Source organism: Pseudochaenichthys georgianus, chromosome 6, assembly GCF_902827115.2.
Source record: "Pseudochaenichthys georgianus chromosome 6, fPseGeo1.2, whole genome shotgun sequence".
NCBI lineage: Eukaryota > Metazoa > Chordata > Actinopteri > Perciformes > Channichthyidae > Pseudochaenichthys > Pseudochaenichthys georgianus.
In genome coordinates, this window is record NC_047508.1 from 29,830,839 (window position 1) to 29,858,226 (window position 27,388).

Consider the following 27,388-nt stretch of genomic DNA (forward strand, 5'->3'; position numbering starts at 1 on the left):
ATGAAGGTTTTTATGCATGTAAACGGTCTGCAGAGTCAAAACCCTCAAAGTACACCCTGTAGGGAGTAAAACTCTAAAACAGAAAATACCTCCCCAAAACGCCTCGTTGGAGATACGTCACTGTCCATTTGATTCTTCCGGGTACATCATGATGTCATGTGGTCCCCGGAACGAAATGGACCAATCCGTGGAGCCGTTACGTTAAGCCCCCGCTGATTGGTCCAAATGGACCAATCCACGGACTTCCTCACACACTCAGTGCATGCAGCTCTGCTGATTTCTCCTCCCTGGCTGCAGGCTGATAACAGACAGTTGGGATCGCGGCGAAATTCTCTCGGCAGACCCATTCTCACAGCGTTTATCAACCTTTTTCTTACTCAATATCAAGCCACACTTATTGTTTTTACTTCGGCTGTGACTTTGTGTGTGCTCAGGGTGAGTTTGGCTGTGTTTCGCTGTGTATCGCTAAACTTTGTTTACTTCTGTAATTTCATAGTGAAATTACTTTGTTACACTTGCGCTTCTATTGACTAGCGCTCGAAAATATTGTCTGTCTTAGACTAAGGGGCGGGACATCTCTAAGCAATTGACCAATCACAATAAAGCCGGCCAGCTAACCAATCAGAGCAGACTGAGCTCTGGTTTCAGACAGAGGGTGAAAAGAGGTGCTGCAGCACCGGCAGTATGAGAAAAAGAAAGACCTCTTTGAACTTTAAAGCAGTAGAAGCACAATAAACAAAAATGATCCTGAGAATGAGCATTATACGTCCTCTTTAATACTGCAACAATGGATCAATACACACCTCATTGTTGCCAAAGTAGAAATCATACATACAATCCTGGTCACATTTGTGCTTGCTTTTGTAACAGCAAAGCAATGGTCCTTTTCTTTAAATATATAAATAAACAACACTCATACACACCAAGTAAAAAAACACAGTTAATAGAAAACAGTATTGTAACATTTTAAAAAGGGAACATTTAAATTTGCTCCACCCAGGTCAAGAAAAATATCTGAGCCCATGTCCTGTAGAAAACAAGGCTTCTTCATTAAATTGACCTTGTGTGAAAATCTATGTTGATTCTTTAGAGATGCACTCACAGGATGGGCGCATCCTGCAGCGGTACATTGGTCACATGGCATTTACAGACAGATGCACTCAACCTACTTTCATATGTCTCACAACCTTATATAACATAAATCCAATCACAGGCGCAGGGACAATTTGTCCTCGGAGAACTCGGACATGTCTTATCGCAACATAAACGGATCACACCCACCTTTTGTTCTTTCGTACTGTGTAGGAGTGTGAAAGTCCTCTGGGGAAAGTGTGTTATATCTTAATCAAACTATCAAGTTCTATTTAAGGAATAGTTTGACATCTTGGGAAACACTAATATGCTTTCTTGTTGAGCATAAGATAAGAATATGGATACCACTCCTGCATCTGAATGGTCAATAGCTGGAGCAGCAGCTTGGCATAGCTTAGCATAAAAAACTGGAAACTGAAACTGGAAATAGCTAGGCTGACTGTAAGGTCAAGTTAATATATAGACGTGGTAGTTGTAGTTGTATTGATCTTCTCACTAACCTTTGACAAAGAAGCATTTTTTCACAAGTGACAAACTCTTTAAGAATGGAATCATATCAATGCTGCATTTCAATGTTTGTTGCTGGTGAATTAGTGATAAGGCAACCTGTGAATACCCTAATGCTGTGTCTCACTTCGCTCTAATACCTAATGAACTGCACACACTATGCAAGTAAGTACATAGTATACACAGTGTACTTACTGAAGTATCTGGATTAAGGCACAGCCAAAGATTTAATTTTGAGATTGAATGGAATTATCCCTGGTTAGGATAACATGGAACAGACAAAGGCACATGTATTTTTAAGGAAGACTCATATTCAATGTGTATTGTATAAAAGTACAAAATAGATGCAAAACACATCTAATAAATAGACACCAATTTGAGCAAAAATACTTCACAGTCAAGTCCTTCAATAAGTTAAACATTGAAATAAATGCCCATCCTTGTGGTCCAGCTCTTCTATCAGGTGAACTGCAGGACTTTCTGCAGAGTCCTCCTGAGTGGCAGCCTCTCCTCAGGCTTGCTGTCGGGGATCATATCAGCGCTCCTCTCTGCGCTCAGCTGGATGCACGGCCTCTTCTCTTTGACAGCCTGCAGCCCTGCCTGAGTGACGTTCCTGCAGAAGTCCACCTTTACCTCCACCAGACTTTCTCCGTGTATTGCCACACCCTGCAGGCTGCAGTCGGTGATGCGGACACAGTTCTCCAGGTGAAGGCAGCGCAGTTTCCTGCAGCTCTGCAGCACAGAGATCACATCCTGGTCGGTGATGTGTCCACAGCCAGACAGGGACAGCCAGAGCAGGTTGGGACACCTGTGGCACAGAGAGTTACATCAGGTTTCCACCAACGTGAGGGAGGAACATCCGTACAAGAGCTGCTCTGTGTCAACGTTACTTATCAGGCTGATGACATAATTGTGTAGGGAGGGATTAGTTTGTTTGCACATGGATAGCCTTAGGTTATCAATTCAGTTTGACGTGTTTCCTTATTTCACATGAATACTCTTCACATCTGTCGAATAGAATCAGATTACAGAGGATAAGAGATCAAGTTTATGATCAGAGCCACGTGTGGATGAGATGTAAACACACCACTGCGAGGCAGCAACATGATCTGTGTAAAGATAGAGACGTTTAAAACCCAGAATAAATGATCTTTTCACAACATGTTGTCCCCCTCGGCATGTATATCGGTCCACTAAAAGCTTGTGTGAATACATGAAGAACAATTACAGGATGTTTGATGAATTATAGGATGACCAAAAAGCATTTTCTCATGCTCAATTTTACAGGAAACATTTCAATAAATGGATGTGAATTGTTTGCAGTGAAATGTGTGTCTACTGCATGTTTCCACTCAGTATCAGGAGAGCACTGCAACCTACTGGCAGGCCTGCAGCACAGAGCTCCCTCGTGGCAACGGATCGAGGATGTCATTCACGTTCCCTGATGTAGATTACATAAAGACTTACATAATCTTACCACATAACCACATGTGAGCCAAACATATTCCAGTTGCCAGCAAGTGTTGAGGGTGCTGCCCCAGTAACCTCTGAACATGGGGTGGCACAGTCAGTCCCCGTGCCTGGCTACATTGCTGCATAGAGTGTGGCTTTATCAGCGGATTTGACTGCACAGTATTGACATTAACCAATAAAAGAATAAAAGAAGCCAGCAGCATTTAGACTCAGCAGACTCTAATGAGAACAGTTTGTGACTAAGTGGATGAAGGTAAACATCACATGAACAAAAACTTCATCAACCACTGTTGCATAATTCGTCCACCCCAACAAATCACAAAGCTAAACCTTTTGCAATTAAAGTCTGATTTAATTTTATTTCAGAATTTGAAAAAAAATAGATTTGAATCAAATAAGTGCAATCTTGTAATCAGAGAATAGAAATATGCCAATTTAAAAATAGCCACCCTGAAGTATGTAGGTGGATTTGACTGTTTCTTTCTTTCTTTCCATGATGTTGATCATATAAAACCACCAGAGTATAAGCGGAACAATACACTGCTAACCTGTAATAATCTCTCTAATGGTTTTTGTTTCCTAACAGTGATTCTGTCTGGCCAAATCATCAAGTGGATATTGTGTTGAATGGTGAAAATATTGTATAACTCTTTTACTATCTAAATTCAGTTGTGAATATTTCAAAAAGCATCAGCTGAAACTGTACTTTGTAGTCATTGCTTAATAATAAGCCCAAGATGTGCACTCGTTGTACCATTTATTTAAATGAATACTGAACGCTCACTATTCAAAATCCATAACAGTGGTTGATTATTGATTCAATTAATTTGACAGGAGCATGACACTGTAAAATGAGGAGCCCAAAGGCGTGCCATGTTCTAAAGTTTGTTTTTTCCATGAAGATAAATAAAGTCAGTCAGGAGAATGGCGTCAGAGTTTGCGTGGAGTCTTATCCAGGAAAAGGCAGGCGGAGACAGTCGCACATGTTCAGTCCTCTGACAGCAACAAAGAGCCAATTGTAAGCTCCACCTGCCTGTGCAGTCTGCAGCTGACTCTCAGCTTCTCTGCGTCCCCTCCCACTCTGTCACGTGCACTTGCTCTCCATTTGGGAGGGTTTATCAGTATGCAATGAGTGTGCCTTAAGGGCGTTGAGATACAGCAGCCAGACAAAGTAGGTGGTTCTAGTTTTGAATGGCCTCACAGCTCTCGTGGCTTGCGTCTCAAATTTCACAATACAGGAAATCCTCACAGGGTCATACACTGAGCCAATGAGCGAGCCCCTCTCCTCTCCTCTTGCCAGGCCAGCTGCGGTGGCCAGGCTCCCTCACATCAACACTTATTACTGGCTGCCTTGAAGAAATGATCCAGAGACCTCATTAGCCTCTCCAGGTTGAGTCCTGTATGCAGCCAGCCACGCACACAAGGCCGAGAGCCAACAGAGCTACGTTTCAGTGACCTATCAAATCCAAGTGTCGCATCATTCAATAAATATAATTCGATATTTGACCACAGTTATGTTAGTTAATATAATCAGTCTAATGTCCCACAGATGTGTCACTTTTCTGTCTCTATAGTCAGCTCTGGATAGATACACCATCTGTTTCTAATGATTTTCTTCCCTGCTGCCTACAGCTAAACATGGCAGTTTCAGTAAGCCATGTGCCTCTAAAAGAAAACAATCCAACCTCCTTGGTGGGTGGGAATCATAGGTGGGAATGGCCCTGAGAACCGCGTAAATGATATGATCTTCCTCAAGGCATATCTGACCAAAATTGGAAGCTTTTGTAAGACACACTTGTCAATGCTCATGTTTGACACAAAAGGGAAACCTCTAGTGGATGTCATAGTGAGAAGTAGTTACAGGGATAGACAAAATATCAGGTGTGTCTATACAGTGCATCCAAAGTAAGTTAAAGCTACTCATGTTCAGCTTTGAGTAAGGGTATTTGATGTTGTGGTTTGTACTGTCCAGTGTCGGATATGCAGATAATTTACTTAAAGGTGGGGTAGGTAAGTTTGAGAAAAAGGCTCGAGATACACTTGTTGTTATATTCCATGGAATGCTCTTAACATCCCGATAGCAATGAATATCTTAAGTGCTTTGACAAGAAATCCATACTAAAATGTCATCTGTGGAAGCCGTAGTACTGTAAAAAGCACGACCAATCATTTTAGCCGGACCGGCTAAAATAATTGGATGGCCGACCTGCCTGTCAGCCTTCCATCGGTCATGTGCACGTTCGTGTGTGTTGGAGGAGGGTCTCTGTAAGGAAGTGGCAGATTTTTGTGTATTTTCAAATTCTAGCGCACTCAAGCTGGTTTCTCCAAAATTACCTACGCCACCTTTAAGTAAAGTCAAAATGCTACACTTAGAAAATACTGAGGGAAATTTGTATTAGTTTAATTTACATATAGGTTTATTAATCCTAGCAAAAGTAAAAGTATGAATTATGCAAAAGAAATGACCATCCTTATTTCCATATGTAGTCATGCAGTGGTCTCAGGTTTCTCTTTCATTTGTTTATTTAGCTTAATAGTATAGGAAACCTTTCTATTCACATAAAGGAAAACTTGATGCTTCAGATTATCAGAAAAAGTCACTAAATTTGAGATATGAGGTTTTGATCTGAAAAGTATGAACTAAAGCTGCCACAAAATTACAATCTTTGCCAATTGGCAAGAAGTGAAGTAAAGAATAAAGTTGTATTTTTGGTGCATCAAAGTACCAAAGCTCATTTACTTAAGGTTATATGCCCAGAGCAGTTCATAGCTAAGGGTTAACAACAGATAAGTAACAGAAATACTTAAAAAAAACGTGTATTCTTGTGTATTACAGGGTAGTTTTATTTCATAAGGACTAAAATATGTTTTAGATGCATCAAAGTAAATCCGTCTTTGGTGACCTGGTCCCAGAAAGACATGTTTTGTTCTAGGAGTCACAAGCCAATAAGCCACTGCTTTAGATGATATCACAGTAGCCATGAGTTTTACAGTAAAGTACAAGTGCAGCTTTGTCCCCCTCTGTTACATCTCAAATACATGACAAAGCAGCAGGAGAACCGCACACACACAAACACTCACATGTGGCAGACATGGGCCAGGAAAGTGGAGACCAGGCTCTCGTGCTTGCTGCAGATGTCCTTCTGAAACGAGCTCTTCAGCCAGTCCTCGATGTTGCAAACCTGCAGGACCCTGCTCGAGAACCAGCAGACCGTCAGGTACCGTAACGAGGGTCCCAGCACGAAGTTGTCCCGGGTCAGCTGACAAGGGGAGCTGAAGTGGAGCACGGTCCAGAGGCGGGGGTCCAGGAAGACCTCGCGCATCGGGTGACAGGTAAGGGACAAACTCTTCCGGTTTTCCTTGTCTAGGAAGGAGAAAAGGTGGAGGAGACACTCGTGGTCGAGCTGGGTGACATGCATGGTTAGCCGTCCCGAGACAGAAAGAGAGGCCTCGTGGATAACAGCAACAATGCGCTAGCAAGCTGTATTGTGTGGCCCAGATACATGATGCCTCCGCAGGCACACGCTGCAGGCCTGCACATATAAGGCCGGGGAGAGCAGGCTATTTTGGGAAGACAACTGGCCTGCACGGTCAAAGATGGAAGTGTTGGAGACATACGCTCCCTTTCCATCTGTCTTGGCTCTCAACAGGTGGTAACCGCTGCTGAGAGCCAACAGATGTTTACACTGGCCTGGCCTAGTTCTCAGATAGTCACACACACACACACACACACACACACACACACACACACACACACACACACACACACACACACACACACACACACACACACACACACACACACACACACACACACACACACACACACACACACACACACACACACACACACACACACACACACACACACACACACACACACACACACACACACACACACACACACACACACACACACAAGTAAGTTCAAGCAACTCATGTTCAGCTTTGAGTAAGGGTATGTGAGCAGACACATCTCAAGAATCTAGGACTGCAGCAAAACAGCCAAGGTAATAGTTTGACCTGCACTGTGCAGAATTATATAGGCCTATTTTTTGTTTATAAAATAAAGGGTATAGGCTACGTCTGTTTGATTCTAAAGGGCTGATTTCACCTTCATTATTTATTTACTATTAGAGAAGGGTGCCATTTTAAGAATCTATAAATAAGTAATTGAACCTTTCAGTGGGAAAACCATAAGGGGTGCTAATTATTATATGAAGCAAAGTGTTTTGAAAAGTATAAAAGTATGTCTGGGGCGAATCTTAAAGTAGCCATTTCAATCCTACATCTCTTAAGGATAGGTGGTACATTTTTACAAGCTTAGAATTTTCTGAAGTTAATGTTTTGTTCTTTCTAAACCTGTTCACATGTGGTTCTAGTAGCCCTGTAGTTGTTTTAACTGCAGACTTTTCTTAAACAGGATGAGTCTGTTTAGCATGAATGCTATAACCTGTGAGATTTAATAGAACATATCAGTATGTTTAACATTATCCAAACTTTTAAAATAACAATGTGATACAGTCCAGCTGTATAATAAAAAAGAAAGTTGTCTTACATCCCTTAAAATAAAAAAGGCCTTGATACCCCCTCATGAGGCTGAGGGGGTCTCCAAACTACACAGCTAAATAAAGATATTTACACAGCCTAAACCGTTCAGTGAACTGTGACACAGTGTGTTTTGAAGTTGCACAATTGAACCTCAGAGGAAACTGAGATGACAAAGAGGCAAAATATCATTACATATATGACCTCACTCCATACTATATTTACAGTTATGAGTTCTGTTATCACCAATCTCTGAGAAAAAAGGCAGGACATGGGGGGGTGCCACAGTCTGTGTTATCAGTACACCCACTGTGTTATGTCGTTTAATGCAGTGCATCCAAAATAACTTAAAGAAACTTATGTTCAGTTTGGATTAAGGATGTGTTGTTTATTCATCTATATTGTCATGTATTGGCTTGTCTTATGCTGTTATCTAAGGAGTAGGCTACTGCATTATTGACTTAATTAAAAGTATGAAAAAACTCAGATACTTTTTTTTCAAACGTTGTCTCCAACCCTTAAAATCAAGAAGGGTTTGCAACCCCATGAAGCTTTGCCAACCCCCACATTGGAAACCACTGCTATTGCCTACAAGATATTTACACAGCCTTATCCTCCCATAACCTGAAGGAATGCAGTGAACCATGACTCATTGTTTTGAAATTGGTCAATTGCAGCAGAGAGGCCTTGCTGACATGGGAAAAAGGCAAAATGTCATTAAATCCTAGTCTTCAGTCCAAATGCCAGTAATGTCCTGTTCCAGTTATCACCAGAAAAGTAGAACATTGGGAAATGCCACTGTTAGGAGGCTGATTACGTCTGTACTGTGACTCACTGTGTCATGATGTTTGTATCCAGACCTCTGATCTGACAAACACATTGCAATGTGAGCTTATTAGCAGCAGCATGTGACCTAGCCTCCATGAGGAAAATAAAAAAGAGAGAGGGTGTAATAAAAAAAAGGCCACTTGTGTGTCATTAATGGGGACAGAGTATGGAGCCCACAGCCACCTGTGAGTAGGCGAGGAGGAGCAGCTGTTGCTCATCATACAGGAGAGCTTGTTCCTTCCTGAGCTGAGGCTGACTGACTGGCACGTGTCCCGGGGGGTGGGGCTCTTATGTGAGTCTGTGGTGGGCGGAGATGCTAGAGGGAAGAGGAAAACAACATAAAAAGGCTAGCTAAAAATGTACTCTCGCTCATTTAAGGTCGTACTTGGACCTTCAAAAGGAAGTTGTCAGGAGGAGACATAATAAGTGTGTTGGAGATAATAATAATAATAATAATAATAAACACAAGAAAACCTTCTGGTGAGCATGTGTCCGGACATGTGAAAGCTCCTCACATGTGCATCAAATAATGGGCATGCTGTAAATATTTACATTTTAGATGTGCTATTAAAGCTTCTCAGGATCTAAACTGCTGAAAAAGAGACATTATAGACTTGGATCAAATGTTGTCTTCAACTCAGAGCTGCAACCAACGATTATTATTCATCATTAAAGAATCTGCTAATTATTTTTAGCTAAATAAAATCTAAAACTTATACAATTCCCATTGCAATTTACTTAAAGTTGAAGATATTTTGCCAGACTGACTTATGTCAGGAAGTCTGAAAAGGTTTTTCTCTCTCTAGAAGAACCACCATAAACCCAGAAATATGCAGTTAATAAGCAAGACAAGAAAAAACAGTTACCAGTAAATGAGAAGCAAGAACTATTAAATATCCTTCAATAATTACTTCTATGCTTAAAGGTGGGGTAGGTAATTCACTCCAGAAACACTTGTTATATTCCATGGAATGCTCTTAACATCCCGATAGCAATGAATACATTAAATGCTTTGACAATAAATATATAAAACATTTAATCTGTGGAAGCTGTAGTAGGCTACTGAAAAAAGCACGAACAATCCTTTTAGCCGGCCAGGCTAAAATAACTGGATGGCCTACCTGCCTGTCAGCCTTCCATCTCGTGCCCTCATTGGTCATGTGCGCTTTCGTGTGTGTTGGAGGAGGGGCTCTGTAAGGAAGGGGCAGATTTTTTTCCTGCTGCGTAGTTTCAAATTGTTGCGCACTCGAGCTGGTTTCTCCTTACCTACCCTACCTTTAGATTGATAGATTGACTAAAATATAATTTTAATTGACCTTATTGTTTCAGTTCGCGGTTAACTGCTTCCCTTACCCCAGGAGTTTTCTTGTTCTTAATGCTGTTAATTGACATTTGTGAATAGTAATCAGTTATATAATGTTTTCAGTTAGTTAAAAAAAAACATGTTTTAACTAACAGAAAACATTCCAAGCAGTGTATTCGTGAGTGAGTCGGGTGACTCACGAATACACTGCTTGGACTGGTCTGGCTCTCCCAACATACACCTGGTTTGATTGGCTAGTGCTTGTACTGTCAGATTTACATACGAGGTTTTTGATTGGCTGACGGCTCCGTCGAGGCGGCAAAAGTAGAACATTGCTCTACTTTTACAGCGAGCACCGCGAGAGAAGCTACGCTTTGCTCCCACAATGCAGTTCGGCGAATCGTGACGTCACCCCATTCAAAGTAACGGCCCGTCCACACAGCGGCGTGCGCTGACGCTTGCCGGCGGGCGTGTCTGAAACTCGACCAACAACCAATCACATGAATCTCCCGCCCCTGACACACAAGCAGCGGTTTGATTGGCTAGAGCTTGTACTGGCATATGATTCGATTGGCTGACGCTTCTGCCGAGGTGTCAAAAGTTGAACATTGCTCAACTTTTGCAGCGAGCCACGCCAGCTACGCTCCACGTCGCTTCCCACTATGCATTTCGGCTAAAAGTGACGTCACCCCATTCAAAGTGAATGGTGAAGCGTCAACGCACGCCGCTGTGTGGACGTGCCGTGAATGGGCAGAAGGCAACGCACGCCGCCGTGTGTAGGGGCCGTGGGAGGTTTTTCCTCAATTGAAAGTGTGGTGGCATGATTCATGGCCTTTATTATATGGAGTTAAGTCAGTAATGTGACCTTCTTCCATTTAAAATATTACTAAAACAAAACATTAGCATTGACTGAATGAAAATACTTTTAACTGCTCAAAAGAATAATTGTTGAAATAAACGTTTGTGTTTCTGTTTACATGCTGTCTGTGTTAATGGGTGGGGCGGTTTGATCTCAGTGGGGTTCAGAAAGAGTTGTTTTTTTCACAGAAAAACTAATTTGAAAAAGATTCTCCATTGTATTTCAGCATGTTCATATGACACGTTATAAAAGTAAATGTAATAAGGACATGTTATTAAGTCAATTTCAGATCAACATAAAATGGTAAAATATACTCCAACGTCATTACAGACAAACAAACATTATGATCCTTTCTTTTACAATGGTTCTGGTCAAGAAGTTAAAACAACTTTCTAAAGCCTACATGATCACTTCTGACTTCAGAGTCATTAAATGTATTGGATTCTAGATCCTAAAATCTCTCCTAAATGACTGAAAACAGAACTACACGGTTTTTAAGTAATTGAAATAACAATATTAGAAACTTAAAAAAATAGAAACTCCAATTATTGACAATGACAGTGTGTTGACACATCCAATCTCTTCAGTCTCGGCTAAACATTGGACCAAGTGAGGTTTTAAAAGGCTACAGCTTAACTTCATCACCTTTGGAATCTGTTACACAGAGGAGTCTACCTCAACTGAGGAATACAACAACAAGGAAATTAACGCAAAATGGTTATCTAAAGAAAACCCAAGCAGCAAATTAAACAAGACGCAATCATGCAGTTCATAAACATTTAAAAAAAAAAAGAATACACAAACATTAAATGTGAAAATTAACTATTTAGAATCAAGCACTGTGAGACATGTGATTGAGGTGAAGCCATGGTAATAAGCCTTGTGACGAAATCATTGTGCGACGGCTTGAATAGCTTGGCTGGCCTCCTCTGATGCAGCCTTGTGTGAGGTATTATGTGTTGCAGGCTCTATTGAAGCCACTTCAGCCATTTCTTCACCAACATTTTCCAACGCAGCAGCATTATCAGGGGCCGCCAAGTCCTCTGTCTTCATGTGTGAGGCTGCTGCGTCCATCAGAACCATGTCTGCTGCAACCTTGTCCTGAGCAACTGCTTCTGAAGGGCCGCTGTCCTTATCCACCGTCTCTGCATCAGGCTTGCTGTCCGTCTTCTCTGAGGCCACCTGTCCAGTCCTCTCCACGTAGAACAGGATGTAGGCCTTGGCCTTCCTCACTGTCTCCTCACTGGTCAGAGTCACCGTGCTGTCGTTGAAGTGGTACCAGCGGCCCTCGTGGCTGCCATATGCTGTATAATGTCCTGATCCAACCCTGGAAACACAGACACATATATCATGAACTGCTGCCTGTCTACCATGCTGCATATATTGCTACTGCGGTTAGAACACAATCAGCTCAGCAGAACAACATCGCCACTTAGAGGCCAAAAGTAAAACTGCAGCAGTGTGGGAAACATTTCTTGGCATATCTTATTACATTTTAAAGGACTCTTACTAATGCCTTTCAGCATTTAGTGGATACATACAATGTTTAACTGCAGCTGTCCACAAGGCTCTCAAACAAAATTGCATTTGACTTTTTAATACAGCCATAGTATGACCAGCCCTGCCAAAAGCCATAGGCAGAGCAGGTCAACAGATGCTTATGTTTAGATTTACAGTTGTGTGTTATTCCTTTTTCTTCTTGAGCTGTTAACTATGCTGCCATGGTGACAGAAGCACATCCTGCATGTGTCTGAACATGTGATAATGTGTCAGCTGTTAGTTGGAGGGGAAATCACCCATCAACCCCAAACAAGTCTGAGATATTCAAGATGCTGCAGCACTCTAGATGCTGTTCATGCGTATTAAAACAGCACATTATAATCAGAGGGATGACGCTTCAGCAAATTAATTACAACCTCTCCATTTGTGAGTTTGAACCGGAATAATTCATGTACTCACCCAGATCCATGATGCACCACGACATCAACAAGATCATACAGGCAGCTGTCTGGCAATGCATTATCTGGCTGCAAACATAAAAAAAGACAACATAAGATATTTTCTTTTTAGACTTCTCAAAGATTTACAACTTAAAGGAGACATTTAGCATCTGGACATGCCAGAGTTTCACACATAAAAGTCTTCTCACATTCTAAAACACTTCAGCATGCCAGAGGCCTAAAAAACACATGTTTTAAATCAGGACATTTTGAACAGTTTACACAATTACCTTGATCCAAGTTTGTCAAGTTAATGTGTTTTTTTGTTGTACTACTATTCATTATCCTTTCAGTTCAGTCATGCTCTGTATTGGAAATATGTTGAATTGCATTGTCCCCATCAAATACAAATACATTTAAATCAGATATCTGTGAAACAGTGCCCTCTGCAGGCAATTGTAAAGAGACTTCCGAAAGTAAACGCCAAGTAAAAGTCAACATGCAATACACAGATCTCGGGTTACGAACTCACAAAACATATTTTGTTCACTTTGTTGATATGGATCCATCATCAGCTGACCAAGGGTAACATTTAGATTGACTAAATCACCAGTATGGCAAAGGAGCTATTGTAATACTCCTCTATAAAAATACTTCAAATAGTCTTTTCTTCAGGCTGTCTGCGGCTCCTCTGCCAATCTGCCATTTTGGTTTACTGTCATATTTCCAAATGCTTTACCAAGTTAGTTTCACAAGCATTTCACTTGAGATCTTTCCATGGTGTGACTACTGTGTTGACTCTTTTTTTAAGATACCAAACCATACCCCTTGGATTTCTATTGGAATATTCCATGACAGCAGAAACAGGAAAATGAATGGCACATAAAGTCTTTGTAAGGATGTTTATTTTGCACAACTATCAATTATTTCCACAGAGGCCTGAACTGGAAGCAGCTGGTTTCTGACCTGTTACAGTTCCTTCTGCGTCACTGGACTGTTTTCTGTCTGAACTTCACTTGCATTTTCAAAAATGATTATTCCTGTTTTTCATTATTTTAATCTTTTAGGAAATGAAAAATATATTTTGTGGAATTCCATGATCTGTATTCTTTAGCTTTTAACTCACCTCAAGTAAGTAGCCCCTCATGTCCAGGCCCTTCAGGGGAAATTCCACATAGGTGTCCACCTTGTTTCTCAAAAAGGCCGTCCAGTGGAACCTCTTTAGGTGCAGACACAAAACCTACAATTGGAAATTAAACCTCCAGTTATACTAACCCTAGCCTTTAAACTAGTGATGTAACATTATTGACAATTTCTGTCTCTACCTTTGGAAGCTTTTGGATCCAGAACTTCTTAGTGGATTTCTGTCGCTTCTTACACTTATGGCAGTAGTACAGCTCCGTTTCATCAAGCTCTTCCAGGTCAGTGAAGCTACGTACGCAGTCTAAAACAAAAACATATGTAATACTGTTATTATTTTCAACTATTTATAATGAGAAACTAAAACTGCCAATAAACTGTCTACTGAGTCCTTATATCAAGCATTGGGAAACGTACCACGTAAGGTGCAGGTTGGCCCCGGCTCCTGGTCCTTACTTCTCTTTTGTCTGAACTGACTGGGAATGTCCAAAGACAGATCTGTGCAAAAACAAATGAAAATAAATTATCTCGTACATTAAAGTGCCTCCATTATATAACCCTTAGTATTTGTGTTGATTATTTTGGTTTCACTGTAAAAATGAGGAAAAAACGGATCTTTTGGTTTTCTTACCAAGAAATGGATCAAACTTCCGCGATTCTGTTCCACATATCAGGCAGTTCACCTCATTCTGAAGTATGCCACCAAAATTGGATGTGACAACACTGGCAGTCCCATTGCTGTTAAACATAAAGCAGTTATAATCAATAAATGCACAGTAAGATTTTCTAGTGTTGAATCAATCAAGAATATGCAAACTCATATTCTACATGTAAACATTCAATGATTAGATTGTTTAATAATTGTAACTTCTTAAGGCCAATAGTAATATAAGTAAGTTATGAAATAAGTGAACAAATTAAACACATTAAAATAAAAATATTCTAGTAAAATAGGCTATTAAAATAACAAAAAGGAAACAGACACTCTCATAAGCCATGTAATGGATAGCGACATTCCTGCAATGCTTAATGTGTCCACCTTGTCAGACAAATACAAAATAATTGGAAGGTTGCATGGGCTTACATGCAGCATTTGCCCTCAGCGGTGGAGAGTCGGACCCCCTCCTGAGGAGAGGCTGGGTGGGACGCCCCGTTGCGACCGCACTGGAGCTCCCTGTGGAGATGGTCCAGCAGGTACCGCATGAACTCATGAGCATCGTGCTGCTGATAGCCCCTAGACACAAAAACACAGCACATTACAAACACAACTCACTATAAGTTGCTCCAGTCTTTGATGCTCAAATAATATTATTGACAATAATAATCAGAAAACAGAACTGAAAAGAAAAACAATTAACTGCTCAGCGTGATCAGCTTAATTCTCTGCACACTGTTGGCATACCTGAAACTTGGCATGATTTTCCATATAGCATAAAACAAGGAGTCTGGACTGAAGGCCGTCTGGCTTCCTTGCCACAGGGAACAAAGGGTTTTCCTGAACTCCTCCACCAAAGACCTGTTCAACACAAAGGAAGCCTGTTTAATATGCTACCGTTAAAAAAGAATAACCAGAAAACTCAAAGCTATATCGATATTCACACACACACTCACAAATAAAGTCGTGTCAGATTACATTAGTGTTTTTATTTTCTTGTTATTTGTTGTATAGCACTGTTTCTGCACTTTGACATTCCAGCCTTGCACTGCAGCAGAGTCAAGATAACTACTGATGTGAGTAGCCTCATGAGAAAGTGTCTATGAGATTTTGTTCAATGTTATGCCATTTAAATAAGTGTTAGATAAACAAACTCTGCCCATGAATCCTCGCTCATAGAAAAAATGACCTTACACAGTGTTGTCCCCTTGGCTTCGGGTGTGGTACATCCTTCTTCCTGCCGTCTTCCCGCTGCGTAGAGCCACGGCAGGCAACTCCTTGAAATAACAGCTGAACTGCTGGATATTGCTGTCAAAGAAACACACGATGTTGGACTCCTGAGATTACATTTCGGCAAATTAATCAAGTCTTTTACATTATTGTTGTCCCTCTGCCAAATTCTGCCACTAGATTCACTGGTGATTAGATTTATTGACTTTCCCCAGGAAGCTGTGATAATATAAATACAACAATTTGTACATTTTGCAGATTAGATTCATGAGGCACATATCAAGTTGCTGCTAATCGATTTGAACACTGAAATGAAATGAATGGCTGCCTGGAAAGTTGGCACATTTAGGTAAATGGTGTACTTGATACACTTTGCATTCCTGCGTAAAGCAACTGTGAAAACACGCCAGTCATTTGAGAGCCAGGAAACGTGTGTTTACTGAGAATTCTGCCCTTTTACTGGATCTTGTTTCCATGCAGCCAGTATAAACTCCCCTGACTGTGCCCCAGACTATTAATAAAGGATGACTGACTGTGGGGCCCTGGGTCTACAGGGGCAGAGCCACTGAACCATGCTGAAGCCCAGTTTACCACATTCCTCATCTTCATCGCAGAGCCTTACCTGAGGGACTGCAGGATGGCATTCATGAAGCACGTGTTGCCCAAGTTCCTCAGGCCTGTAGCACCTAAAGCCAGGCCGTTCTGACAGAGACAAGTGGAAAAACAGAAAATATATGTGTTAATATATATATATATTAACACATATATTTTTTTTATATATATACACACACACATTTAAAAAATGTCTTAGAAAAAATACTAAAGACTAAAAAGCCATCTTTAAGTTAACATGTAGAGATATTTTGAGAAGAGGCCTATGAAGGCTACTGTGACTCCCCCAGTGAAAAGACAGACTTGTGTTTTTTGTGCTGGAACACAACTGTGGAGAGGCTGCAACTTTTTTTCTTGTATTAAAATAAACAAATCATTATATTTTTAGCCTCTTACATTGTCTTTTAACAACTTGCTGTCTGGAGCCAGGCTTTCCTGAAGTTTCCGTTTCCTCTGTCTGTCACCCATCAGCGCTGAGCTGTAGGAGGAAATCAAACATTTGATATGGACACTGATCTTGTATTAAACATGTTGTCAAACATCTTTGGTGTTCATCATCGGATAATGCAGATATGTTTTGGCAGATACATTTGTATTTGGCTTCCTCAGTCAAACACGGTCAAACAATCAAAACACAGAAACTAAATATGTAAAGACTTCTTGAGAGCTGTACTTACTTTTCTAAACTCTGCAGATGTTCCCTCACCTTCTGGACATGCCCAAGTTTGGTGTCATTGACAACAAAATCATCACATCTGTAACTATAAAATCCACATTAGTCAAGACACATCAGATCACTGTTTTGCTTTTAATTAACATGTCATCGTTAGTGGGATTCATCAGAAGGATATTGCATCGGTTACAAAGGTTTAAAGGAACATTTGGTTTCTATTACCACAATATATTGCATCCTTTGATTGTTTTTATGACTGTACTTTTTGCAGGGCCCCACAGTGAGTCACAGATGGTAGACGTAGATAGGTTAGTCATAAAGGACACTCACCAGAAAACGCTGTAGTTGCTGCAGTCCATGCAAACGGAATGATGGGATTTCTCTTTCTCCTGTTTCTCGCTCTTCTTTTGGCTAATGCCAACAACCTGGCTCTCTTCAAAGTGTTTCTTCGCATGTCCATTGACATATCTATAGAAGGAAGACATTACTTTATAAAACAACACCTGGAACTATCAGAAAAAAACCTAAAGTAAACAGTTAATTAAAAAGTCTGCCCAAAAATAATAAGATTGCAGTTTTGATCAGAGCATCTTTTCCCAAGAGTAATACATTTAAGAGTTAATATGAATCTTTTTCAAGAGTTATAACAGTAAATGTTTGAACAGTATTTCAAGAATCCTCAAAGATTCCTCTCACCATCTGGTTAGAAACCGGTATGTCTGTCTGCTGCACACACAAATATATTTTAACCAATTTTCCAAGCTTCGACCACTACATTCCCTTTTCCAAACAAATATGGTAACTAGAAATGACATATTTCCTTGTTTAATTAGATTAAAAGAGTCTCTGAGGATTCTTGAAATACTTCCAAAACAATTTAATCAAACTTACTTCCCATGTTTATACATATGCATAATTACCTTCCACAATGGACCATCAGACAGGTGAGGCAAATCCATGGACTTTTATTGGACCTGCAAGCTAGAGATAAAAGATGGAGTCTTGGTTCAGAATTGTACAGTTTATTAAGATAATTAATTTCTGGGATTTCTCTCTCTATGTTGTATTACGATCTTGTTATATTTGATTGGGAGCCCCATTAGCACTAGCATGAGAATGTACTTTTCATTATGGTGTCACTCCATTGACACATGCAGCCTAACACATGTATACACACTATAGCCACATAAACAACAAACATAACAGCTCATTAACAACATTCCGATCGTTTTAACAAACATTTAGTCACACACACAACATTATAACAGTCACAATTCTTCAAGATGGTTTACCAGACTTAATGTTTTCTTCTGCATACAAATACATAGCACTTCTTTATAACCACATGATTGACCTTATGACCTTTAATCTTTAATATGATGTGTTCACTGCACACGTATTGTTTATGAAATGTGTCCTTGTGATTTCTGTTGTTGTGACTTTGTATCTGATACAAACGTGGGAATATCACCAAAGGCTGGGATCCAAATGATTGACTATTGCAGTCCCCGGTAGTATGTGTGTATCCATTAACCTCTTAAGGTTGAATGAAGGAGTGACAAACACTTACCGCTGCAGCACCAGGAGGACGGAGTCCCGTTAGGAAACCTGGAGGTATCAAGAGGACAGCTCACGTTTGAGCCAAGATGAGGGCACTCCATCAGTCCACAACTGTGAGGCTAACCTAAAGTTAGCACTACACAAACAAATCGATACCGGGAACCAGGCAGCTAACAATAGCTGCCAATTAACCTATACTAGCTAGCTAACGTTAGCCGACAAACTACTTCTGCTCACGTTTCCCTGTTTCCTTCCGCTAACGCAGCAGCTTCTATCTTTCGTGCATGATTTCAGGGTCCAGCATTTAAAAGAAAACAAAGTTGATGCCGTTTTTGCCTTGATATATTATAAGTAAGAATAGTAACGTTATCTTTGGTGTATAAGGTACTAGGTAACTGCTGGTGTTTGCCACAAACAAATGGAAATAACTTGAGGAAGTGACGCAGTGAGTCCCGCGGCTGGGGTGTTTGCCAACTACAAAACAAAGATGAACACATTCTGAGAGTTGCGTTTGCCTACTTCCTGTTTCGCTTACACTCCCCGGGCCGCTTCGTGCTACATATCCCTGTATCCCTGTACGTTTCGTTAGTTTTATATTTGTTTTCCTATTAGTGTCGGTCGTGTTTTGTATTGGCTTTTTACTTTCTGAATCTGGGAAACTCTAAGATTTAGACCTAATTAAGCAATGTTGTGAGACTTAACTCGCGTAGAAGTCTCACGCATGCGTGGTAACGAGCAACCGCTTCACTTCCGATCACCATGGTGATCACAGGTAACGTTGTGAATTAACCATAGGTTTAAACAGTCTATGGTTTAAACCAAACTGAGTTCCATTGTTCAAACAGCTAAAACGTACACCTTTTATACTTATGTTATCATGTTAAGTACTTTATCATGCTTTTTGGAACACAGACACCACCAGCTGGGACAATAACACTTTATTTCATCTTAAATTAAGAATTCACGTGAAGATAGTTTGGCATGACAGTAGCCTAGAGACAACTGATTGTAAATAATTATCCTATTCATGTTGATGAAAATGGTTGGCTTACATGTTTTGCATGTGCGGATTTTAACGATGTATCCTGGGAAATTTAAAACAATAGGCCTATGACTAATTTAGAAAGCATTGTCCTCCATTTTGATAACGATACACCTGTTTTCCCCCTCTGTGGACATCAACATGTCAAATATTCGTCATCACCTTTTCCCCATACTAGCCTACATACAATCTTGACCAGGAAGGTAAGAAAGTAATGTATTCATTCACTGAAAGAATAACGTTTTACACAGAAACTGCTCTTTTTTTAAAACTTTATTTCGAATTAATGATGATAATCGATAATTGTATGAATGTATACACTACAGCAGTGCTTGAATTGGAATGAAAAAGGTGCCAGTACTCTAAAATCAGCAACTTTTTCAAGTCAATTTTATATATACAGCCCACAAACAAGAATTTGGCTACTATAATGCTGGTGGGTTTGTCTCTTTACTACTGTATATTTTAGAAAGGTTCACTGTACTTAACATTTTTTATGATAGGTAGCGGATATGGCTAAAGCTCAGTAAGGTCAATATTAACTGAAAATATAGCAATCAAAGTCTAGATCTTCTGCTGAAGACACATGAAGCAGAGACCTTTCAGGTGAGAGCCCCTCTGGTGGTGTTCAACATTAATGACAAGGAAACAAAGCTCTGGTCAGAAGCATTTTTTATAAAAAGCTTTAACAAAATTAAGGATTTCTGTACATTTTGAATGCAATCTAACTTTCCAACTCAGAAAACGAAAAACAAAAAAGTGCCAAAAGTCTTCTCACATGGCTGAGCTGCTTTGCAATATACTTCACCACTGAAGAATACAAATATGTATAAAGTAAACTATGATGCAATCTAACTTTCCAACTCAGAAAAATGATAAAGAGCATGAACAAAGAACATGTAACTAAAAACAAAAAATGAGAAACTGTAACTGCAAGTAACAAAGTCTGAGCCATGGTAAAGAGTTACATTGAACACCAAGCTGATCAGATAACTCCCTGGTTGGTCTGAAGTCCTTCTATCTCCAGGATCTGTACAAATCGGCACATTATGCCAAAAGTCTTCTCACTGGGTGAGCTGCTTTGCAATATACTTCACATTGTTAGGAAAGGCTCCAGAAGGCCTTGGGGACATCAGTATCAGGGGCTGGAGCTGGACAGGCTCTTTCATCAGCACTTCTCCTTCCCTTTGCCAGCCAGGACCTCACATACTGTTCCGGATTGAACTGTCCTAGCGATGGTCCATTACATTTAATGAAAACCAGGCTGGACAGTCGGCTGACAGAGAGAGCATTCCTTTTTGCAGTAAGGATATCGTTCATGCAGCTGAATGCCCGCTCACACTCACTGGAGACAGCGATGGTTCGGACTGCTTTCAGTAGAGGCTCCATGGCAGCAGGTGTACGGGATGCCCTGGTTTCCTTGTATTCGCGAAAGCCCTGAACAGTCTCTCTTCTGTCCACTTTCAGCACTTCGCACAAACGTAGCACCTCTACATCCCCATACTGTACGTCTAACTCCTCTTCAGGCCAACTTCCAGGATGGATAACTTTCATGTCCTGGATTAGCCGATTGTCCCGGGCCTCCCGGCCATGTAATGGGATTTCTCTTGTGCTGACATGAGAGGAGGTTGTGGAAGTCATTCTGTGTCTCAGATTCTCTACCATACTGCGGAAAAACTGACCTGCATGAATCTGTACAAGCCTGCCATTCTCACGCAGGGGCAGGGCAACACCCTTGAAGGACTTCTCAGCTAGAGCTGTATGAACTGTAGTCATGTGTGGGCCAGGCATGGTGACCATGGATTCAAAAACTCGTATTTCTCGAGTTAAGAGCCTATCTGCTGTAGGCAGTGTCATCTCTCTTTTTTGGAGTTGCTGAGAGAGGTCGCTGAGCTCTGTGAGCGCATCGTACATCAGTCCCAGATTGCTGACAAACGTTGCAGATGTGAGCACATCATCCAGGCCCTTGTACTTTGCTCTGTCTCTGGAATCCCTGCTCGTGTCGTTTGCAGCATTTGTGAAGTGATCATGAAGCACTCGGTAGTTTTCCCAGACTGCTCTGACGCTCCTTTCACTTGAAGCCACCCAGCGGATGGACAAAACACGCCCTATCACCAGGAGACGCTGTCCGATTGCTTGCGCATACTGCGCTAACTGCCTCTGATTTTTGGGGGAGGCATGGAACAAGGAATAGAGTTTGTCAAAAAAGATCTGGAAATGATTGAGCCCTGAGACCTCCTTGACCACATCCCCAACTGCCAGCTCTAGACGATGATTGGAGCAGTGCCACACAAACAGGCTTGGGAATTTACTACACAACTGGGTAGCAACGCCTGTTCTCTTCCCTAGCATGACTGAAGCCCCATCACATGCAAAAGAAACGAAACACTGACCTAAAAAGTCCTCGTTAAAATCTCTTCCAAGACACTCCATTAACGCCTTTGTGATGTCATCAGCCGTTGTTCCATCCAACTCGATCAGCTCCCAAAAAAACGTTTCGGGCTCAGCATCAGCTAATGCTGAGCGTAGACACACAACAAGCACCGTTTTACCACTAATAGTGGTAGATTCATCGACCAAAACACAGAGTTTTCTTTGGTTTTCTGTAATGTCTTTTGCCATTTTTTTCTTCAGCTCATGAGCTATGTGGTCGATGATTTCTCCACAGGTTTTATTGGAGTGCAAAACCCTGCCCACGTTCAGCCCATTCAGTTTCTGTACATTCAAATCAATTGGCATGTCTGTGAATGGCCGGCTATGTTTGCCAATTTTATATGCCGTTCGAGAAACTCTGATAGTGGTGTCTAATTCAGATGTATGCATAGACTGCACTTGATGTTGAATAGTTTCACGTGAAGCAGATGTAAGGATGTCAGCAGCTTTTACATGGGCTTGTGATTCTTTATGTTCTTTGATTTTTTTTCTCAGGCTAGCTTGTTGTTTGCCCTTGTCAACACCGAAATGAGACACTGCACACTCACCCCATTCAGTTGACAGTTTCAGTCCTTGTCCAGTGTGTATTCCCAAAGATTTGACATCTCTGCATATCCGATATCCTAGCTTCTTATCTTTAAGAAGGAGCCATGCATTGGTCTTGCAAAAATATTGCACCTGGTCCGTTGTCCAGCAGTCAGGTGCATCGCTTTGCCCGGTGTTGGTGGTGGCAGTTGCGCCAGCAGCAGCTAACGTTAGAGGCTCTGGAGGAGGCGGCGGAGCTAGTGCTAATGCTAATGCACTAGAACTTGGAGCAGGAGGATCAACCAAAGAAAGCTCCCCATCAGACACAATTTCCAACACAGGCACAGCATTCTCTGTATTTGAAGTTTCTTCCGGCGACAACCGCTGTCTTTTTGCACTTTTATTAATCCACGCTAACATTTTAGAAATGCTAATTTGTGACGTGACTTGCTTTCCTTCTCTCGGGGGCGTGCCTGCTCTGTTCTATCACTCTACATAGCCACCCACTGGGTGGGAGTTGCACTGCATAAACACAACACACGTGCATCTAGGTATGTAAATTGTAAAGCATTAAAACATGGTTTTACTAACAGTTTTCAGTATGTTGTTACTTCGGCATTATTATTATTATTATTATTTTGAAACGTGTATTACTATTAAATCACGGTCAAATAGGTTAATTTTGACATAGTCGTTTCCACCACAGTATTTACATGGAGAAGATAAGCCCCGCCCCCTCTCCAGCACGTTCTGTTTGAATGACAGGAGTAAACAGCTGACAGCCGCTGTGAAACTCCAGCGGTTAGAGCGATGAGAATGTCCGTTCGGCACCTCATGACGCATCTACTGAGTACCGGGCGGCTGTATGGATGTATAATAAGAACGGCGGGAGAGTGTTGAGTACTGGCACGGTGCATGAGTACCGGAGTACCGCCAGCATGCCGGTACTGAGCAAGAAGTGCCGGTACTCCATGGGTCAGAACCAGAAGTGCCGGTACTGCGTACCGGTGAGTACCGGCCCAATTCCAGCACTGCACTACAGTGAATAACAACAAACTAGGCTACATTGAAACATATTTTAATAAAGTAAGACCTTCCATCGTTTTTTTTTGGCAAAACTGCTTTATTATCCAAAATATAAAGCATGGCCATTTAACATCACAGCCGTAAGTTTTAGCATTCATGGGAGAAAATGTAAAATTTAGTTTTTTGACACTTTTATATTGAGATATTTGCAGACTAAAACAATAGATTCAAAAATGCTGAGCAGGTACACATAATAACAGAGAGTGTGTGGTCATCACTTCACGAAAACAGCTCTAAATATATGTTGGGTTTACAATTGGGACGTCCCTACAGAAGAAATGTTTCAGCAAATCTTTGAGCCAGGTGATCATACAGTCGTGTTTTGGAAATTTACAAATCAAGGTGTTTTTCATAAAAAGAAACCTATTTGCTTCAAATGGAAATATTTCCCCTTAAAGTTACTATAGGTGTGTTTTTTATGGCGGCACTTTAAAATCAGATAAGGCAGATGAAAGCAGCTAAACAACTAAAACGCTAGAATAAAGGAAACCTTTGACATTGTGCCTGGAACAACAATCTTGACAATTACTAACTTATAAAAGGTATCTAATCAAACAAACAAAGCAATTAATTGACTACGATTCAAGATCTGGTTTCTTTTGATTACAGAACGGCTTATCACGTTTATTTTTGGATTGCTGAATGAAAGCTTCCAGGACAAATACAACTTAAAAAACATCACTTTGCACAAAGGTGATAAAATACAAAATTGATCAAAATTGCAATGCAATTGTAGCTATTATATTATGTCAGTAAAAAAAAAATCTAAATTCATCTTAAGTTGTTATGTTTAGTATCAAGGACTGTAGAATTAGAATACAAATCCAAATTAATGGTAACTTTGGATATTGCTATTGAGGTGACAGGATTTTCTATGACATTTCAATATCCTTGTCGCCCTGTAGAGGTGAGCCAGACTGGGGTTCTTTACTTTTCCCTTCCACCTTGTTCTTGGGGTTCTTTTTCCTAAAGAAAAAAAAAATAGATATAAAAAATTACAGGAGAATAGTCATTGACAGCAAGGTATGTGTTTTTCATTTTTAGTGTTAACTCCTTATGTAAAACTGAAAACAAAGAAAAACAGTCTTACTTTGACTGAACGGTCAAAACAGTCACAGTTATGATGATCGCGGCAACAATGAGGGCAAGCAGAACTCCACAGATGATTGCTGTTAAAGAGGACAGATGACCGGGATGTATGTTAATAGATTACAAACTAATATTCAGATAAAAGTATATGAAACATGTTTTATGCACTTAACTAAAACAGGGATGTGTTTTGCATTAGTTCTTTGTGTTTCTACTGACCAATGGGAGTGTCCGGCTCCTCCTCCTCGGCTTCCTCACCATCATCTTAAATCCAAAAACAATTGACATCATGTTGAAAACATAATTGTATTACATTTAAGAGTATACTTGCCTCATTAAACATATTTGATATTTTATTATTTCAGTAAATGTGTATATTAGACAGAGATTAGTGCTCACGGTGGATGCCATCACAGGTGGCGTTGCAGCTGGTCTGGTCAAAAAATCTGTTTCCGTTTCCGATGCATCCAGACCAAAGGAACTTTTTGCATTTGTCATGGACGGAATCGTAGTAATACCTCAAAAACTTGCCACTGCAGCCACCTACAGCATGTTTAAAGTGGCAAGCTTGGGCCACTGTGAAGATAAAACATCATCCTTATTAGTCATAACAGTGGTCAGAGTTTATTAATGAAACTCATTTAAAAGTTAGGATTTGTTATGTATATAACAATTCTCATTTATTGATACAGCAGGTGGCAGAAAATATCATTAAAACTTCAAGCAGTAGTTTTGCCTTTTAACCACTGGGTGGCATATTGCTAATATTCATCCTGACACATGTTTTTTTCCTGCATCCTCGAAGAAAGGAAGGCGGCAAAAGTTATTTGGCAGAAAAGCAATGGAATCGTTATTATTTACAACAAGCCCCTCTTCATATCATCTCTTTTTCTCGCTCTCTTTCCCTCATCGAAGAGGCCTTATGATGATGTAGCATCCCCTTTCATGGTCCTTTAGGCCATAAAACTACCTCATGGGCCAGTTCATGTTCCAAAGTCCTCAGACAACAGGAAGAATGTTTTTTTTCTCAACACTGTGTTCATCTAAATGTAAGCGGTCTTTGATTTTACATTCGTCATTTTGCATGTTTAACAAACATTGAATGGTAATTCAGAATAAACTGGAACCTTACTATTCTTTCACTATGAGTGTTTAAAACCATCTTACCATTCATGGGGTACTTTGCCTCTACATTGGCGGAACAGTTTCTTATGCACTCTCGTTCATTTTCAAATCGGTTGCCATTTCCTCCTTGGCCTTTGTATAAGAAAGGGTTGCACTGATCTTGGACGGGGTCATAAAACAGAGAGAAGGTAAAGCTTGTGCCTTCACCTTCATCCTGATCCAATTGGCAGAAAGCTGTTGGATAAAAGAAGAAATATGGTGTTAGCTATGATTTATGCAAAAGGCGATGATCTTGTTTACAGTATTTGGTAAGTTATAGGTGTTTCTGTTGAAATCTCCAGCACATAACTAATGTTTAACTAACCCCATCAACAGATACCCACTCCCTCCTTTTATGATGGCAATTACATGTGTCATTTATGGTGCATTTTCAGTCCCGCCGCCCTTTTATAGATATCACCTCAAGGAAGTGGTTTCAAACGGTTTCAGGTTTAGCTCATTGTGCTCAGGCTCAGACAGAAATTATCTGTGTTTAAAAGTTTGAGAATTATAGAGAAGGGAATTGTCCAGTCAGCTTAGCACAATTGTTAGCAGTGTGTTAATAACATTTCTTAGAAAGTAAACGTACAGTAAATACCATCTAGTCTTCAGCTAAAGACAATCATTGTGGGCTTCAGTCGCAAGTTGAAGCATGGAAGTCAGGGTAAAAAACAAGTACAATACAATTATATCCTGCTGAGAGATGCAGTCTAGACCGATGTAATCTACTCAAACTTGTATCAGTAACAGGTATATTGATTTCTGATGGCACAGGAATCTTTTTTATACTATACATGATTAAGCCCATTTATTGAGTCTTCCGCAGATGTAACCGCCACCTTCTTTCAGGACCAAAAGTGAAACTTCATCTCCTTGAAACATTAGATAAAATAATAACAATGATATAGAACCAATTTTAAAACAAAGTATTCCTAAATAAAAGCAGCAATACAAGGCTAGCACTTGATGAGTCTGTGTGCTAGCATGGCCTATTCTGAAACATAAACCTCTATAAACTAATTAAACCAATCTCTAGTTACAATTTTAAATGAAGAAGAAAAAAGTTTGATCTACCTGGAATCGAATTGCTGATTTCGAATGCAGCAAAAACCAAACCCAGAAACAACAAGAGCCTCATCTTGCTGCTTGTCTTCGAGCTGTCTCTCCTGGAGTGAGGCAGGGTTGTAAACTACAGTGGGAGTGGGTTGTCATACTGACCTTTGGACCAACATTTCCCTAATGGTGACAGCTGCAATCGAAATAAAAGTTAATGGCAGGGATATGCTTCTCCTTTTTTCTTTTATTACCTTTACTATAAAGAAGATTAGAGATGTTTTTTGATATCAGAGTATAGCATACGATCAATAGAACAATAGCATTTTGATGGGTGTTGTTTGAAAGACCTCACACATCATTTAGGGAAGGTTAACGCTCGAGTTAAACACGATACCTGCTCCAGCACAGCAACACACACAAATAAGCATTTCATATTTATTTATTATTTAATATGAGTTAAATTGCAGTTTTGTTTTATTTGTTATGCAGTATATTAAGACCGTTGGCAACACAACTAAAGAAATGTAGATTACTACAAAGAGCATCATGTCGTAAAGTAACCCCAGGAAGAAG

General features: G+C 40.4%; 3 protein-coding genes across 3 annotated transcripts; all 3 read right to left on the reverse strand.

Moving 5' to 3' along the window:
• Positions 1 to 771: 771 nt before the first annotated feature.
• On the reverse strand, positions 772 to 6,715 carry fbxl22 (F-box and leucine-rich repeat protein 22). Its single transcript, XM_034084507.1, is given in 3 exon segments — positions 772 to 2,407; positions 6,154 to 6,505; positions 6,508 to 6,715. Coding segments are annotated over 3 exon segments (897 nt in total). The 5' UTR covers positions 6,704 to 6,715; the 3' UTR covers positions 772 to 2,058.
• Positions 6,716 to 10,807: 4,092 nt separating this feature from the next.
• usp3 (ubiquitin specific peptidase 3) lies at positions 10,808 to 18,881 on the reverse strand. Its single transcript, XM_034085958.2, has 15 exons — positions 18,431 to 18,881; positions 17,781 to 17,841; positions 17,191 to 17,328; positions 16,865 to 16,948; positions 16,584 to 16,665; positions 16,198 to 16,277; positions 15,540 to 15,653; positions 15,093 to 15,206; positions 14,775 to 14,924; positions 14,322 to 14,428; positions 14,108 to 14,188; positions 13,876 to 13,994; positions 13,677 to 13,790; positions 12,570 to 12,637; positions 10,808 to 11,937 (listed from the first exon to the last, which is right to left on the reverse strand). The coding sequence occupies exons 1-15, from the start codon at positions 18,519 to 18,521 to the stop codon at positions 11,502 to 11,504; spliced, it is 1,839 nt and encodes a 612-aa protein (XP_033941849.1). The 5' UTR covers positions 18,522 to 18,881; the 3' UTR covers positions 10,808 to 11,501.
• Positions 18,882 to 23,607: 4,726 nt separating this feature from the next.
• LOC117448680 (inter-alpha-trypsin inhibitor) lies at positions 23,608 to 26,938 on the reverse strand. Its single transcript, XM_034086027.2, has 6 exons — positions 26,834 to 26,938; positions 25,763 to 25,954; positions 24,995 to 25,171; positions 24,815 to 24,859; positions 24,597 to 24,675; positions 23,608 to 24,472 (listed from the first exon to the last, which is right to left on the reverse strand). The coding sequence occupies exons 1-6, from the start codon at positions 26,895 to 26,897 to the stop codon at positions 24,379 to 24,381; spliced, it is 651 nt and encodes a 216-aa protein (XP_033941918.1). The 5' UTR covers positions 26,898 to 26,938; the 3' UTR covers positions 23,608 to 24,378.
• Positions 26,939 to 27,388: the final 450 nt, after the last annotated feature.

Bases quoted from the DNA above. Each gene is read 5' to 3' on its own strand.
- usp3 (XM_034085958.2), bottom strand. From the start codon at position 18,521: ATGGAGTGCCCTCATCTTGGCTCAAACGTGAGCTGTCCTCTTGATACC. The intron at 17,329-17,780 runs GTAATTATGCAT...TTCCTTCTATAG, and splicing joins CTGATGGTCCATTGTGGAAG to ATATGTCAATGGACATGCGA. The intron at 15,207-15,539 runs GTAAGGTCATTT...TGTGTTGAACAG, and splicing joins AGCCAAGGGGACAACACTGT to GTCTTTGGTGGAGGAGTTCA.
- LOC117448680 (XM_034086027.2), bottom strand. From the start codon at position 26,897: ATGAGGCTCTTGTTGTTTCTGGGTTTGGTTTTTGCTGCATTCGAAATC. The intron at 24,676-24,814 runs GTCAGTAGAAAC...CCTCTTTAACAG, and splicing joins GGAGCCGGACACTCCCATTG to CAATCATCTGTGGAGTTCTG. The intron at 24,473-24,596 runs GTAAGACTGTTT...TTTTTTCTTTAG, and splicing joins GTTTTGACCGTTCAGTCAAA to GAAAAAGAACCCCAAGAACA.